At 36.1% G+C, this 17,650-nt stretch overlaps 1 protein-coding gene and 1 pseudogene across 1 annotated transcript; both read right to left on the bottom strand.

Moving 5' to 3' along the window:
* Positions 1–6,705: 6,705 nt before the first annotated feature.
* LOC147522064 (secreted RxLR effector protein 161 pseudogene) lies at positions 6,706–7,364 on the bottom strand (annotated as a pseudogene).
* Positions 7,365–7,661: 297 nt separating this feature from the next.
* LOC147522063 (uncharacterized) lies at positions 7,662–10,108 on the bottom strand. The gene is made up of 6 exons (XM_086567102.1): positions 9,803–10,108; positions 9,588–9,664; positions 9,248–9,440; positions 9,136–9,190; positions 8,462–8,638; positions 7,662–8,290 (listed from the first exon to the last, which is right to left on the bottom strand). The coding sequence occupies exons 1-6, from the start codon at positions 10,106–10,108 to the stop codon at positions 7,662–7,664; spliced, it is 1,437 nt and encodes a 478-aa protein (XP_086423228.1).
* Positions 10,109–17,650: the final 7,542 nt, after the last annotated feature.

The following is a 17,650-nucleotide window of genomic DNA, read 5'->3' as shown; positions in this document are numbered from 1 at the left end:
GTCCCTTGAAAAAGGCACGAACTAATAGTCTTTCGCGAGGTTATGGTGTGGGCACTCTATAAGAAGATCGGTGAAATGATTCCAAGCATCTGAAAAAGATTCATGAGAATTCTGTCGAAAGAAATGAATCTTGGAAAGCATTTCATCGGTCTTCAGTGGTGGGTAAAAATGTTCCATAAATAGTTGAACAAGTTTGGCCCACGAGTCTACAGAATTAGCGCTTGGGCAGTTAACCAAGACGCCGCCTTATCGGCTAAAGTGAAAGAAAACACCTTCAGTTTAATTTGTTCAGTACCAACCGTAGGATGGTGGAATGTAATAAGGACTTGGTCAATCCTACGCATGTGCTGATAAGGTTTTTCATGGTCTAACCCATGAAAAACGGGTAACAAATTAAATATATTTGGGGGGATTCGGAAATCCCCCACTGGGTCTGATAGAACGATGCAAGATTTTGGGCTATTGTTAAAGGCTTTGTAAAAGTCAGAGAGAGGAGACTCTCTTTCTTCAGCCATTATTTCAGGTGTTGTGTGTGGTATATTAGCTAGAGGTGTAGTGAGTGGTATACTAGAAAGGCGTGTTTGTTGACGTTACCGGTTGATTACGTTAGGCATTTTTCTTCGACCTGACCTTAATCTCATGCAAGGCTAAGACCAATTTTAACTAAACACGACAACATTCAAAACAATCCTGATATGCTAGTATGAACCTCTAACAGGAGATGCGAGGAGTGGAAGGAAGAAGTACCTAAATGCCTCCTTGCTTCGCTTATGAATAGCGTCTTGTATATGCGAGCTCAGTGTATTTAACGAGTTAGAAATACTGAATAACTTGAAGTAATGGAAATTTGAACTAACCTGTGGAAATCGGGTCGTTTTCGTAGAGTAGTGGCTGGGCCTCGGGTTCAGACCTGGAAGCGGCGCTGGTCGACTTGAACTTTGGCGATGTCCGGTGTTTTTTGGTCGTATTTCGAACTTTGGCTACCAAGGGCGCGGGTCGTGCTTAACCTTGGCTGATGTCCAATGTTTTGGGCGCGGGTTGCGCTTGAACTTTGGTTACCAAGGGCGCGGGTCTCCCTCAACCTTGGCTGATGTCCAGTGATTTGGGCGCGGGTGACGCTTTAATTTAGCCTACCAAGGGCGCGGTCGCGCTCTGTGTATTCCTGCGAGGAAAAATTCAGTTTTGAAACAGACAACCACAGTTAGAATCAAACAAGGGTGGGTGGGTTTAATGGAACTTTGGAAAGACTAATTATACTAACGAAAACAATTCTAAAGGGAACTAAGATGGCAGCGGCGCCATTTGATAAAGGTAAAAATGATAGTTTTACCTACGAATAAATGATGATACTTAAACGCAAGTAAAACTAAAACTATTTTCGTGTCTAATTTATCAAAATTATTCTACTCTCGATTCTATAGCAATATAGTGGGAATAGAGAATTCGTTCCACTCATAGTTTTTTAGTATTATCGTTTTCTAAGGTTATCGGTCTATCCAAAGTTAATGAGAGTATTACGAAATTTATACTACAATGGAAATTTAACTAACAAGATATGATTTTATACGACTACGGAATACTAAATTGATACTATGATAAGGAATTAGGGGGGATTGATTCCACCTTAACTCAACTTAATCAACTAACAAAGAAATGTCGCAATCCAAATCGAAATGCTTTCGCATAACAAATTGGTAATTATAATTCCTAATTATTCATAGCAATCTCTACCAAATAATCACTAGCATGTGAAACAATCAAACCCATTCTCATGGTGAACTAATTACTTTCTAGAATTGAATAGATTATCACGACGATTTATAAGTTAACAAATATCAAGCTTCATCAAGGCTTCTTCAACCTCCTCTAATGGAGATTTAGCCTAGAATCATTATGCTATCATTAATATATAAATTTAAGCAAGACATGATATAAAGATTATAACTTTGCTTATTTCAACTCGAATGGAAATCTAAATTTGCTAGATTTAATTGAAACTAATAATGATAAATAACTAAATCTATGAATTGAAACTATAATGATTTAATGAAAATGCAACTAAATTATCAAGAACTAATTAACTTTATTGATCTAATGAATAGCAATAACAATAATTCAATAACTGAATTTAAAACAAGATAAAAAACTAATTAATTAAATAGAGACTAAATCTAGATCTAAACTATTCTCTAATGGCTACTTGCTACCTAAAGCTAAGAATGCTTAAAAGTTAAGTCTTGTGTCTTGAAATGGAGGAGACCAGATCCACATTTTCGTGCATAGGCTGAGGAGCCATGTTTCGGGCCGGAAAATCGAGCCCAAAACCCAATTTCTTCAGTCCACATAGGCCTTTTCAGCTGGATTTGACTTCTACAGACTTTTCGTGTACTTATACTCCTCTGATTGGATCAAAGCTTAGACCATTGGAAATCTGATTCCAAGATGGTCGTTTTGACATAAGGTAGGCCCAATTCTGAGGTCTGAGCCCAAATATACGGTCTTCGGAAGTTCTGTTGACTTTTGTGTGCTGTTTCTGCCTGCGTTGACTTTGACTTTTCAGCTTTGACCGCGCTTTACAAAGGCATTTTCTCCTTGAATCTTGGCCTTTAATCACAGAACTTCTTAGCAACCAACCCTTGTTCCTTTATCTCGCCAAAGTGACACAATTCTGCACATAATTGACTTCAATGCCTGAAATACATAAAATCACATAATCAGCATTAACTATTATTTATTACTCGCATAATTGGTCTAAAAGTATTATTGTTAAGGGGTTAAAACTACAGTTTTGGGCTCTTATTATATCCAAAACCTGCTAATATACTTTGGAAATATTAAATAAGATAAACAACAATCCTAAAAAACACCCAAGTCTAACACAGAAACTCTGTAAAAAAACTAACTTATAATTCATGAATTTTTTTTGCCATAACCTCTTTTGTTTTATTGACATATTTATATCCAAAACTCATCAATATAAACCTACTAATAAAGAAGTCATTACAAACAACAATCCCAAAAGCCATATTACAAGTAATGGCGCACAATTATTACAAACTAGAAGAAAATATCTACTAAGACCTACTCCCCCTACGAGAAGGCTCGGTCGAAGAGCTCTCCGCCCTAACTCGTTGTCGCCTCTCTGGTTGAGGTTGAGCTTGAGGTGTGGCACTTCCAGCATTCTCCAACTCTTGCACACGTCTCGGAAGTTGCAAAGTTCGATTTTGCTCTTGTTGTAAGTACTCAAAACTTTGACGAGAAGACTCCATGAACGACGCACGCATGGCATAACTGAGAGAGATGTAGTTAAGGAGCTCCGACCTTACTTCCTCCTATTTAACAAAACAAATGCATGTTATATGTTATAGTGAGTAATAATAATAACAAATCATGAATAAATTTAAATCATACTAACCCTAGCTAATTGCTTAAACTGTTTTGACAAATTTGTGACCAATGCGGCATTTGCTGGTGGAATAGGTATGCTCATCTCTTGCCCCTGAGAATTAATCATGTTCCAGTGTCAAAGGTTAGACTCATCAAATATCTGTGGAGTTCTTTGCAGCATCTCAATATCATGAAACACCCTGGGCTGTGACTGTGGCAACTCCACTCCTTCTGGGAAATGAATGTCAGGCCTCAATGCTTCGGAAGTAACCCCTTCAAAATTGGTGCCCATGTATAAAATACCTATCAAGAGACCTCGACCAACCCTCTTCCAATACAAGTCATAGTCTCCCGTAAAGATGAAAGCTACTGCGTCTGGCCAATCATTTGGGTTTGCTCTATAGTGTGCAAGAGTTGTAGGAAGAATATCAGAGGCTGTCATATCTATGGGTGGTGGGTAAGGTATAACAATCTCTCCAGAAACTTGACGCCAACATCTGTCCCCAAGGTACCATGCAGTTACTGACCATACAAGTATCACTCGCCGCTAAGAAAGAAACCTTGCTCTATGACACATATAGGATAGTTTACGGTACTCAGTGTTCTCTGGAACATCTGGAATATTCGCATAAGGGGTCTGAAATATGAAGGAAGAGGCCCAGGGTTGCCACAAAATTCGGGTAGCTCCTAAAAGCTCAATCTGTTTACGAGTGTTATGAATATTATGTGATAGATACCCATACCCCCTCCACCTACGATGAAGCCCCCATGCTTGAATACGTGGAATCAGGTCATGAGTCTCATTCTCTTCCAACGTCTTCAACACAGGATGTATTACACAAAAATATTCGTACCACCAATACTAAATCAATAGATAAAATATAATATCAATCTCATTTATTTATCTAGTTATAAATGTTGACATGTTTATATATATAACTAGATAACTAGATACATGTCAACATTTATAACTAGATAAATAAATGAGATGAAACAATAACTTAATAAATAAGACTTACCGGTATAATCTCAACTGCGAGGTCTAGCCAACGGTAAAGGTACGCCAAGATGGATTGACCCCAGTCATAATCCCACATCCTCTCTACATCTGAGACAACAACCATACACCCGATACGTAAGAAATTATCAGGTATCCGAATAATACCGCAACAACAAAGTTGAAGAGGAAGGCACGTACATATTATTGGATCAACTCCTCACCAATATGATAGTCTTTCGGCTTCTCCTTTAGCCTATTCAAGTATCTCAAAGTAAACCAACTCATATTTATAGCTCCTCCCTTAAACTGCTCAGTCGATAATCTCAAGAACCCGTCTTCCTCATCATCTTCTACCAAATCAAAACCTTCAAAGAAACTCATTGCCGTAGTAAAAACCTTCAAATTTTCATCAAAAGGAACGACATCTCCATAACCAATTGGGATACTCGTGAGCATCGTGAAATCAAGAGGGGTAATCCCAAGCTCACCCCATGGGAAATGAAATGTGTGGGTAGATTTCCACCACCGCTCAACTATCCCAAACAACAATGCTTGATCATTTTGTCCCAAATTTGAATTTAAAAAATTCTCAAATGGTGTGGCGGCTATAATGTTGGTAACCGTGACAAAATTAGGATCCGTTTTTTTATTTCAAACAACGCCACTATGACATAACATTTGAAAGTGCACAACACACTTTCCATAGGTGTATTGCCTATATTACACGCAATACAACAAACTATTCAACACGATATAATTTTCAACTCAAATTTTTTTAACGCAATGCAACAAATTCAAACTAATTATACAACAACAAACTTGATATAAACTAACGTGAATAATAATAATTAACATAAAAAAAATCAAAAACTTATTTGAGACGCCGCCACTCTATTTGCTACGTGTTGGACTGATGTTGACGCTAATGGTGGGTGTTCCTTGATTTCACAACGCGGTGGAAAATTAAACCCAAGTTCAATTTCATCATCCTCGCCCACATTTTGAGTTCTTGAAGACGATCCTTTTTGTTTTTTTTTTTTTGATTATTTGAAATTTCCAAACCATCTACCACGCTCTTCAGGTGGGGAATCATTGGGGGGGTGGAGAAGTCATTGGGAATTGAAGAAATCGATTTTTTTTTGGCAATGGAGGTTTCTAAAATCGAAATGGAGGCGCTGGAAGAAGGTGAAAGTGGGCTGTTTCACGTCTGTTAATATTAGACTCACCAAACGGGATGTTTCATTCCGTCTCATTATAAAATACCAGATGAGATGTTACATTCCGTCTCGATCAAAAATCCTCCATACGGAATTCAACATTCCGTCCGAGATTATTTTTCACTTTTGCATTGGGCAGCCTCACCTTGCTTTTCACCAAAACGGTGGAAAAGAGGGGAAATACTTCCTACGTGGAGGTGAATATTTGTGACTTGCATTGGGAATGCTCTCACGAGGTATCTATTTTTTTAGGATTATTTAGCTTTACTTACTCAGTAGAGTAGAGGTATTTGCGTTGGATCCAAAGTTTTTCATTTATTAGCGTTAGGTCCTCCATATCGTTAGTTGACCGTGTTGACTGTTATTGACCACGTTTGACCGTGTGTTGTGGTGTGTCTGGTGTCGTACACTTTCAAAATGCCCTAACTACCCCTCACACGCTTTGCAGGTGCCCACTACAAAAACTCAAAATTCAAATTTCAATTTTCTCAACACATGTCCTAATCGTGGCTCTCAATCCAACAGTTGCTGAAATTTAAAAAAAAATAAAAACACATAAAATAAGGAAATAAGAACAAATGTCGTGCATGCGGAAACGTCGGGGTCTCTCTCTCTCTCTATGTTGTGGTTCAATGGAAACTCGATGCAATGACGTAACGAGTGACCATTTCCTTGTTATTACGAAGACTCATCTGATTAAAATTGTACACTACTAGAGTTTTAGTAGCAACAAGATTAACTGAGAAACATTAAGCAAGCACTCACCAAATCTTGGGAAGAGATTAGGCAAGAAAAGTAAACAAACATGCAATGAACCTGCAAACTGGGGGGAACACATCTAGCAGCACAATTATAATCTCAAGACCACTGGTAAGAACAGAAGACACTTCAATTACGCTAAAGCAGATAATGATTTTATAAATTACTAAATGAAATAAAGAAACCCAAACAATACACAAACAAGCATGGAAACAACTCCAAGAGCGCTACATAAGATAAATAATTTTGGAGGGACTCCAAAGTTATGCTTGAAATCAAGGTGACCTTGGTCTCTTTAATTTACATAAATATACAAAGTTTAGGGAACGCTGATACAAAGCTCTAATAACCATAAGCGGTCCTCATCATCATCTTGATAAACTCATTTGCATTGACTTCACCATCACCTGCACATATCGATCATGTTGAACAGGATTATGAGCTATCTTTATAGCTGATGTATTGTCATAATACAGATTCATTTTCACTTTTGGTTTAAAACCCAAGTCCTTCAACAAATTTCTCAACCACAGCAACTCACATACCCCATATGTCATACCTCTATATTTAGCTTCAGCACTTGATCTTGATACTACTGGCTGTTTTTTACACCTCCAAGTCACAAGGTTTCCACCTACAAAAGTGAAGTATCCTGAGGTAGACATTCTGTTGTCGGCTGAACCTGCCCAATCTACATCAGTGTAACCTTCTACTTTTAGGTGGTCATGATTCGAGAACAATAAGCCTCTACCCGGAGCAGATTTCAAATATCTCAATATACGTTCTACAACATCCATATGAGGTTTACATGGGTCATGCCTGAATTGACTCACAACACTAACTGCATATGCAATATCTGGCCTGGTATGCGATAAATAGATCAGTTTCCCAATAAGCTTCTGATATCTCCCCTTATCGGTTGGAGTTGCATTCAAACACAGAAACAGCTTATGGTTCTGCTCAATGGGAGTATCAACTGGCTTACATCCGAGCATTCCCATCTCAGATAATAAATCAAGAATATATTTCCGCTGGGATAAGAAAATACCATTTTTTTATCAGGCTACCTTAATCCCAAGGAAATATTTAAGGTCTCTGAGCTGTTTCATTTCAAATTCAGAAGCCAGATACTATTGTAAACTAGAAATCTCCTCATGATCATCATCTGTCACCACCATATCATCAACATAGATAATCAAAGCAGTGATTTTACCTCTTCTTTGTTTTAAAAACAAAGTGTGATCCGAGTTGCTTTGTTTGTAGCTGAATTTCTTCATAGACTTGGTGAACCTGCCAAACTAAGCTCTTGGGGACTGTTTTAACCCATACAATGTCTTCTTTAGTTTACAGACCATTGTTGTATCTGAGTATTCTGGTATACCTCGGGGAGGATCCATATATAATTTTTTAGTAAGATCTCTATGCAAGAAAGCATTTTTTATATCAAACTGAAGAAGAGGCCAATCTTTATTAGCTGTTAATGACAAAAGCACTCTCACAGTATTGAGTTTAGCAACCGGTGCAAAAGTTTCTTGATAGTCTACACCATAAGATTGTGTATACCCTTTTGCAACCAACCGAGCTTTGTATCTCTCAATAGCCCCATCTGCTTTGAGCTTGACTGTAAATACCAATCTGTACCCCACTGTCTTCTTTCCCTTTGGTAAGATTACAAGTTCCCAAGTGGCATTTTTTTTCAGTGCTGCCATTTCTTCTGCCATAGCTTTGGTCCATCTAGAATTAGCTTCCTGCATTTTATTAGGAATAGAGACAGATGATAACTGCATTACATAAGATGCATATGACTTGGACAACTTGTGAGATGACACATGGTTGCTTATGGGATATTTCACTTTAGCTTTAGGATCAGGTTCATATTTAATTGGTGGTTGGCCACGGTTAGATCGAGGTGGAAGATGATATTGAACTAGTTCAGAATTAAGACCAAGTAGATTAACATCATGAATATTAGACTCACAAACATTATGAGTATTGGAATAAACAATAATAGAGTCAGACAATACCTCTAATGGGTCTTTTGAAGAAGATTGTTTTGGAGAAGATTAGATTAGTGGATCTGTTGTAGGAGGTAATGTACTATCATGGACTTGATCTTCACATCCTTCACTTAAGCACTCAATGGAGGTTGCATCGACTTCTTCTATTGAGTTTTTATCACTAGGTGATTGTGGTCTCGATAAATCAAAGACCATTATATCATCAAGATTATGCATTTCATTTCTATTCTTCCCCTGAAGTGAAGAATCAGTGATCTCTGTATAAAAAAGGTCGTGTTCATGGAAAATAACATCCATTGAGACAAAAAAAAAATTTAGAAGATGGATGATAACACTTATAACCTTTATGAGTTGAGCCATACCCAACAAAGACACACTTCAACGCACGTGGATCAAGTTTGGTGCGTTGTTGTGTATGTAAGTGAACATACACCACACACCCGAAGATATAGGGTGCTAAATGAACAATGGGCGGAAGCGTACAGTGATCAGAAAGCACATCTAAGGGTCTTCGAAATAGGACAACACTAGAAGGTGTATGATTCATCAAGTAAACAACAAAGTTCAAAGCTTCGCCCCATAAGTGAGATGGGACATGACCACCAATTAATAAAGACCGAGTGACCTCCAAAAGATGTCTATTTTTTCGTTCGGCAACGAACCCCATTTTGCTAAGGGGAATAAGAGCAAGATGTTTGATGTAGAATACCAGCCGAATGCATAAAGGCAGTTAATTTCTTTTTGAAATACTCACCCTTATTATCAAAACGAACAACCTTTACAGATATTCCAAACTGTGTGAGCACCATCTGATGGAAAAGGGGAAAAACTGTACAAACATCACTTTTATGTTTCAAAAAATATACCCAGGTCATCCGAGTGCAGTCATCGACAAATGTAATAAACCATTTCATCCCGTTATGTGTAGGACGTGGGGCAGGACCCCAAACATCTGAATGAACTAAAGAAAAAGGAGCATCAACTTTATTATCACTTGAAGAGAAAACAGTACGATGGCTTTTCACCATTACACAGGTTTCACAAGCAAAATCAGAAAGACTACAACCATTAAATAAAGATGGAAATAATCTCCTAAGATAACCAAATGAGGGATGTCCTAATCATCTATGCCAAAGCCAAATCTCGCCTTTATTTTTATTAACCTTATTGTCACTCATAACATGAGCTTGTACTCCTTGAATGGACCGTTGAAAACCATCCTCCAGATAGTACAATCCTCCACTTTGTTTACCACTGCCAATCCTCTCCTTGGTATAGATGTTCTGAAAAATACAGTGAAGAGGAAAAAACAAGGTAACACAATTATTAGATTTGGTTAATTGGGTAACAGAGAGAAGGTTTCAGTTTAGTGATGGAACAAATAAAACATCATGGATAGATAAAGAAGGGGACAGAGGTACAGTGCCAACACCAACAGTTGGGGATGACACACCATTAGCATTAGTAATGACTGATTTGGAACAACTAGAGGAGAAATGGTTAAATTTATAGCGATCGCAAGTCATATGATTAGTAGCACCCGTGTCAATTATCCAATCACTATTTCCAGTAAAAGTAATAAGAGTAGAGTTAGATATACTTGACTGGGCAACAAATCCGGCAACAGTGACTAAGTGACTCTTCTTCATATAAAGAGTAGACATGACAGCGGAATCGTTATTGGAATGCACAACAACGGAATCATTATTGGTAGGTAAGTCTGTCATTATGATATAGAACACAAACAATGAACTAGATCAATAGACAAGAATGATAAGGAAGAAGATGGTAATAAATACAATCTGATTTAGTGTAACAAATTGTATTATATGACTAGAAAAAGAAACCAAACACCAAAAAAAGGCTCCGATTCCTATAGTAATGGGGTAGTGGAAAGGAAATCGGAGTTGACTCTTGATACCATGTCAAAGATGTTTTAATGAATATTTCTGATAGTCTTTATTGATATAACCAGCAGATATATATACAAGAAGAAGCTCTATGAATACAGAAGATCTCCTGGATCCACATATCTAGGAAAAGATAATACACTTACTAAGATTACAAGATACTTGCTAATACTAAATAAAATAACAAATATTCCAACACCAGAGACATGTATCACCTAAGTGGGTTCACCTGTGTATGGGGATGATTTTTTACCTTGAGAGAAAAAGTGACAAATAGGAGTCATACCCACACAAGCACACAAATGATTTAAATAGATACATACAATGATATCAAAATATATGACTATGAGATGGGCTGAATAAAAAGTAAAGAAAACCTTTATTGGAAAATTTAAAAGTGACGAATCTTTCAGGAATCATACAAAAGCAAAGAGAAACCTCGACCTAAAATTTCATAAAAACAAAACATTGAAACAGGATGATGTAGTAAATGAAGTAGTCATTAAATTGATCATTAAGGTCCTTTCAAAAATTATTTCTTTCTAGAAAACTTTCCAAGTTGTGTGTCATCTTTGTATCAAAGAAGAGTTTTCTTTATGGCAATATACTGCTAAAAAGGATGAACCGAAAGAGAGCTTATATTGTATTGTATTATAACCTAATTTTTCGAGAAAGCACACAACCTCTTTACATTATGATTTAGAAAAATAATATAACACCCGGCTATTTCTTTTTTTTTTTATAATATATGATTTATATTAATAATAATAATAAATAAAATAAAATGAAAGGGATAAAGATTTGAAAGAGATAGGGTAAAGAGGATAAACCCATTCCTGTTTTTAGGGGTTTTAAAAAAAAGGGAAAACATGTAGAGTAGTTTACACGGAAAGTGGTAACATAGAAAGAGAGTTTTATTGAGAGAGGAAAAGAGAGGCTTCTTGCTAGAGATATGGAGAGCGTATAACCGGTGAGTAGATATTTTTATCATTCATTAAACTATTGAATTTTCACGGGGCTTCTAGCCTATTTAAAACTTCTGTCGATAATATAAGTTTTTTCGTTTTGTTCTGCTTATTCTCGAACTATTATGCGTACTATTGAAACCAAGCTTTATTCATAAACAAATTTGACTACTAATCGATTTTAATTATTTATACACTGTTGATATAAACTGTTATTATTAGAATGTTGATTGTGGGTAAATCGGGTTATGTTGATGTTGAACTGTTTGATTGTTGGTAGATCAATTTTATCGGTTTTTGTTTGAACAGTTGATGGTGGTTGGTGTATGTTGGGTGGTGGGTGTTTTAATTGGATAGGTTGGTTGTTGGGTTGGTGATGAGTACTGTAGTGTGTGTTTGGGTACTATCGAGTGGTGCTGTTGAAGCTCCGAAGGGGGCGTTAATGGCGTAGATTTGATTTTTGGGTAGTGATGGAATTGAGTTTTTATTATACCAAAAGGTTGGGTTTTTGATGGGGATCAAAATCAAACCGTTTGGTGGTGTTTGGTGGTCAAGGTTGGTGATTGATGGTGACTGTTCGGTGGAGGGTGCGCTGGTGAGGAAGAAGAGACCAGCGATTCTTTGTTTTTTATTGGGCTTAGGCCGAGATAATGCTTGTGGGCTTAATTGTTTGGTTTAGATATTCACATATAGGCTTTAGTTCTAGTTGTGCTTGGGAAAGGCTAAAGGCTTTTGGGCCTACATTTTGTTGAGTTGGGCCTGATTAGGTTTTGTGTGGACCAGGTCTATTGAGTTTGAGTGGACCGGATTCTATTAATTTAGATGGGCTTTGGGTTAGAGTTTGTTTTGGGCCAAATCTATGCCTGGTTTGGAATTGAGTTTTCACCTAGTTAGGGTAAGAGTCAAACTCTCACCAAAACATGAAAAAGTGAGTTTTTAGTGTCTTCTTTTCAACCCAATTGGTCTTGTCATATTCCCAGGTCTGTGGTGGTAGATATGATGTTTGGAAGTTTGGTTGACAGAAAACAGTGCGTCATAAATCAGTTTCTGCGCACTGTGTTCAAGTCCAGTTTTAATTAAGTTAGAGTTTGAACTAGATTTTTATGAAACATGAAAAAGTAAGATTTGGAAATCTGCTTTCTATTACAATTGGCCTCATTGCATTTTGAGGTCCGTGGAATTAATTATAGTGTTTGGAAGTTTGACTGGCAGAAAACAGTGCGTCAGAAATGAGTTTCTGCACACTATGTTCGAGCCTAGTTTTCGAACATTTAGAATGAGATTGTATATTTTTGTAAAACATAAGAAAGTAAGTTCTGTATGTTAGATTTTCAACACAAAAAGCCTCGATGCATTTGGACACCTGTGGAAAACATTGTGTCATTCAGAAGATAGTCCGTCAGAAATCTAGTTTGCTAAAAATTAGGATTTTTACCAACTTTGAACCATTTTTACTCTGAGATAGAATGATATTGGGACTTTGAGTTCTACATGAAAAAGTAAGTATACATATCCTAGTTTTCAAATAATCAAGTGGTGTATCCTTTTGGATGGCTATAGGAAACGTTATTGTTTTGGCAAGTTTACTAGATAACCTACCATGTTTTCTTTTTAGGGGAGCTCTAGTTAATTTTTCTTATTGTAATGAGATAAATGATTTTACTTAGACATACGAGTGTCTTGAATCTTGATTGCTTAATTTCACATTTGTATTATATTCCAAGTACAATTGTTACATATACACTAAATGTTAATATAGATTTATGTTATCTCATATGACATATTACATTAAAGTTTGTGTTTAATATATATACAATTGAGAAATGAAAGGGAAATGAAGTGTGCAATCTTAAAATATGAATTATTATTGTTTTTTGACTTTGACTATGTGGCTGATAAGAACTACGAAGGCTTGATTCCAATCTTAAAAGATTTGGATACGTAGGCAGCTTTGAGCAAAAGTGCAGCCACTATATTATATATTAGTTATTAGTTATTGTAATAACTATATGTGTACAATATTAGTAATTAATTGTGTACGTAATTGTGGCTGTTTAAAATGTATTCATGAGGCATTTAACTAATACGTTATTCCTGATTGAACATTTTGATATCTATGATTTATATAATTGATAATGAGGTGAGTTGATTATTTATTGTGTTTAGAATCTTTAGTAATGATTATATTATTTGAGACGATGTTTGTTTTGTAATGAAAATATTATGATAAATGAGAACTCTTGAGTGTTAAAATCCGGTGTAAAAGTTTCCGGTGAAAATTTAATGTGTCGCCCACATCTTTAGATCTCTCCACGCCTCTTTGATGAAAAGAAATGAAAGGAAATATTTATGAATAATGATGTCATATGAAAAGCCGCCTTAGAGAGGAACTAAGGCATTCGCCTTGCTAGTAGGATGTATTCCTTGGGTGTACGGGAATGTAGGTCTGAATTCCTTGAATGTGGCGGGAATGACCTAAGGTATTCGTTAAATGTGCCATGAATAACCTGTTAGTGTTATGATGGGTATTCCTTGAATGTGGCGGGAATGACCCAAGGTATTCATTGAATGTGCCATGAATGACCTGATATTTTTTATGCCCAAAAAAGACTTTGTGCATGTGTATGGAAAGCCCAGAGATGGTTGTGACTCACAAGTTACGAGTTTACAAGATGAAAGTATGTTTCCTGGAGGCGATATCCCGCTTGGGACATATGTCTTGTAGTGGTACTCGGTGTGAGTGAGGCACACAGATATGTGTGATTTGGCAAATGTGTGTAGTGCAAATCGTGGAGTAGGAACTAAAGGTTGGGCTGCGTCTTTTAATAAATGAGTTAACGAGATAATTAATAAGCAAAGTAAAATCTTGATTTTACGTGTGCTGGAGTTATTGTATATGATGTATATGATTTCTTATGACAAATGTTTATGTGGTTTGTGTGAGTTGATACTCACAGGGATGAATGTACTCCCTGGTTGTGACCTTTTCCTCGTTCTCATAAGTAGACGAGTGATATTAAAGTAAAACATTGATTTTACATGTGACTGAGTTATTGCATATGAATATTTATGTATCATGATGTACATGGTTTCTTACAAAGAAATGTATACGTGGTTAGTGTGAGTTGATACTCACGAGGGATGAATGTACTCCCTAGTTGTGATATATTTCCTCATTCTCATAAGTAGACAAGTGGTTTTTAAGAAAAATATTGGCTTTAAGTATGAGCGAGTTGTTGGATATGATTGGTGATATATTATGATATGATGCATATAATTTCTTACGAAGGAATGTGAATATGGGTGGTGTGATATGAATGTTAGTTAATATTGGCGATATATTATGCCAGATTATATACACCCATGATGGTTGCAGTGAGAGTGAAATAGATGTATACTATAAATGATTATGTTTGGGAAATCTAACTTTGTTTTGCAGGAGGGTAGGACTTATTAACTTTTTATGCAGAGATGTTCTACCCTAAGACGATGTGTTGGCTTAAAGGTAAAATGTATCAAACTCATATTTAAATAAGTTATCATATGTATATGTAATAAGTTGAATGTAAGTGGAAATTATATTGTGATTTATTTTGGAAAGTGAGCATGATGAATACTGTTATCTGAGATTTCTTGGAAATGTATATTGGGGGTTGAAATCGAAGAAACTGCATGCCGTTTTGAGAATACAGAACTAACTTGTCTTCTAAGTTGAAATGATTGAATAGTATATTTATTTATTCAAAAGATATGAACATATTGTTATTTTATATTTAGTCTTACTCATACCAGCAAATTCGATTTGCTGACCCATGTTTGCTTTGTTTTGCAACGTAGGTGTGTTCTTGGAAACATAGATGGTGGAGTGCAGTGGATGAGGACACGTGATTTGGAGTTGCTCTTAGAGTCTTCTGGTTTAAGTTTTTCTGAACTGTACGGTTTTGTTTTTAGACAGATGTAATAGAGTTGGTTAGTTTCTTTGTAGTTTAATAATGTGATGAAGAGTTATTCCTTTTAGTTTTCTTTTGATTTTAGTTTTTTTTTTATATCGTGTTTGATAACAGGATATTGGGTTTTGTTTCATCCCGGATTTCAAGATAATTGAATATCATTGTTTTAAATATTGTCTGGAAATTTGGGGTGTGACAAATAACATAGCTCATCACCCTCAAAAAACAAGGGAAAGAAAGGTATAGCCATATAGGGGAGACAATGCCAATTATAGTCAAATTGTATTTTAAAATGTTTAGGAAGAAATTTTTATCTCCACCATATTAAAAAACTGCAACATATTTGAAAATACCAGATTGATCATATAGTCTTCACATATAAACTAACAGGTTTAAATACTAATATACAAAACTCCTTGGATTTAAGGGAAAAAAAAAATTATCTCATCTTTCATCAATAGCCCAAATTGTCTGAACCATATGGGGGATGATTATAGTGCTTCATAGAAGGTAACCTGGAGATCAAGATAATATTTTGAGCACTCTCAACTCAAAGCAAGCACCAACATTAACTGCGTAAAAATGAGCTCCAAACTGAGAACTTCAACAAAGGGTAAAGATTTTGACTTCGATACAGATAGAGAAAATTGTATCTTTACTAAAAAGAGAGCTATCTGATGACATATTAAGTGGATACGTTAATATGGCAAAATATTAAGTGGTAGGATACGTTAAATTGTTTTGGACGCTTCTAATTCCGACACTCCATAAATTGCCTTCGAAAGAAAAAAAAAAAACTACAATCCCCCAAATGATGTTGTTATGGTATAACTCTCCCACATTTTGCTTTACCCCAAGCATTACCGTATATATATATCAATAGCCAGAAATCCAGGTGCAATTGATAAGCGCATAAATGTTATATATTTATGCTCAATTTTATATTAGTTAGTCCGTTTATTTTATTTGTTTGATTTAGTTAGTGTGTTTTTAGTGATTTTGCAGGATTGGAGTTAACTTGATTAAAAGTGTTGAAACTGTCGAGATTTGAAGATATTAGTGTGTGTACGTTGATCTAGTTCAGTGGAGGTATCCAGTGTTGGTCAAGATATTATTTGTGTGCATTGGATTTGGCCTTGTTGTTTGCTAATGAGAATTTGGACTCAGTACTTTAGATTAGCATCTGATCAGTAACAGGGAAGCAAGGCTATAACTATGAATATTCCAGAATGCACATAAAGACAAAACTTAAGTGGGCATGTGACCAAGGTGGAAGCTTCCAATCCATGTGATTGTTCATGACCGAAAGCTTGGGTCTGTTTGATCCAATATGAGCCAACAGGTGAGGCGTGGATTGTAGAATACATGGGCACAAGTTAAGTTGGCCCAAGAACTAAAGATCAATTAATAGAAGCGCATGTGCACCCAACTAATATCAAATCCGATACCCACACTTCAAAAGCCGCACCCACCAAGTCATTTGTTGGCTATGAACTTAGCTACCTGGACCACTAGATAAGTCCTTTAGTTTCCATCCTTCTCACGAACAGAAGAAAACATTCCCTCTAATTCCGGCAATACAAATCAAATATCCGAACCAATCGAGCCACTGAATCTAGTGTCTATCCTATACAACCCGGACTACCTGATTGGCACTTAGACTCCTTGGTTATCTTGGAAAACAATACCCATCTTTTGGGATTGGATTTTCTAGTTGGATTTTCTTTTTGGATCGAAACCGAAACTATTGCGACCGACTTCGAATTCCATTCGAAATCAAACACTGCCCTAACCAAACCTCTATATATACAAGGGGAAACAAAGCGTTCCAGAATATCCAGAAAATCAGATCTTGGGGGGAGAAACTTCGAGTTAAAGCTAAAGCGAATTAAAGCTTGGGCAAAACCGAATTGGGAGAGAAGACGACACCACTCTTTGGACTCTGATTTTCGCGATGATTATCTCTTCTTTTAATTTCCTTCATTCATATTGTTATGTGTAACTAAACCCAAGTCTAGGGCTTAGATGAAGCCCTGTACTGCTGTTTGTGTATTGAGATTAAATTTAGTGATTACCAGTTCGTTCAATATTATTTTATTCTTCTAGTTTCATGTATTGATAGCTAGCTTATATCTTTCATATAGTATGTCACGTATGCTTTATAGTTCGGTATTCGTTGCTATTAGTTAAGCTTGTTTTAACTGTTGACATCAAATTTAGATATTATTCGTGCCATAAAAAGACGAGTAATCTTTTAAGTTTGATCTGTAGTGCCGAAACTTTAGAAGATACATGTTTAGTTAAAAATTGTCACGATCATATCTCCGAGAAAGCAGTTGATTCTCATCGATAATGCTACTCGTATAAATCTGGAACATTGAATTTGATTCTAAATATACAAACAGAAGTCAAGGTGGATTCGATAGTCATAGAATTCTCTTCCT

Source organism: Coptis chinensis, chromosome 1 (assembly GCF_015680905.1).
Source record: "Coptis chinensis isolate HL-2020 chromosome 1, ASM1568090v1, whole genome shotgun sequence".
NCBI lineage: Eukaryota > Viridiplantae > Streptophyta > Magnoliopsida > Ranunculales > Ranunculaceae > Coptis > Coptis chinensis.
This window is presented reverse-complemented; position numbering and strand designations above follow the sequence as displayed.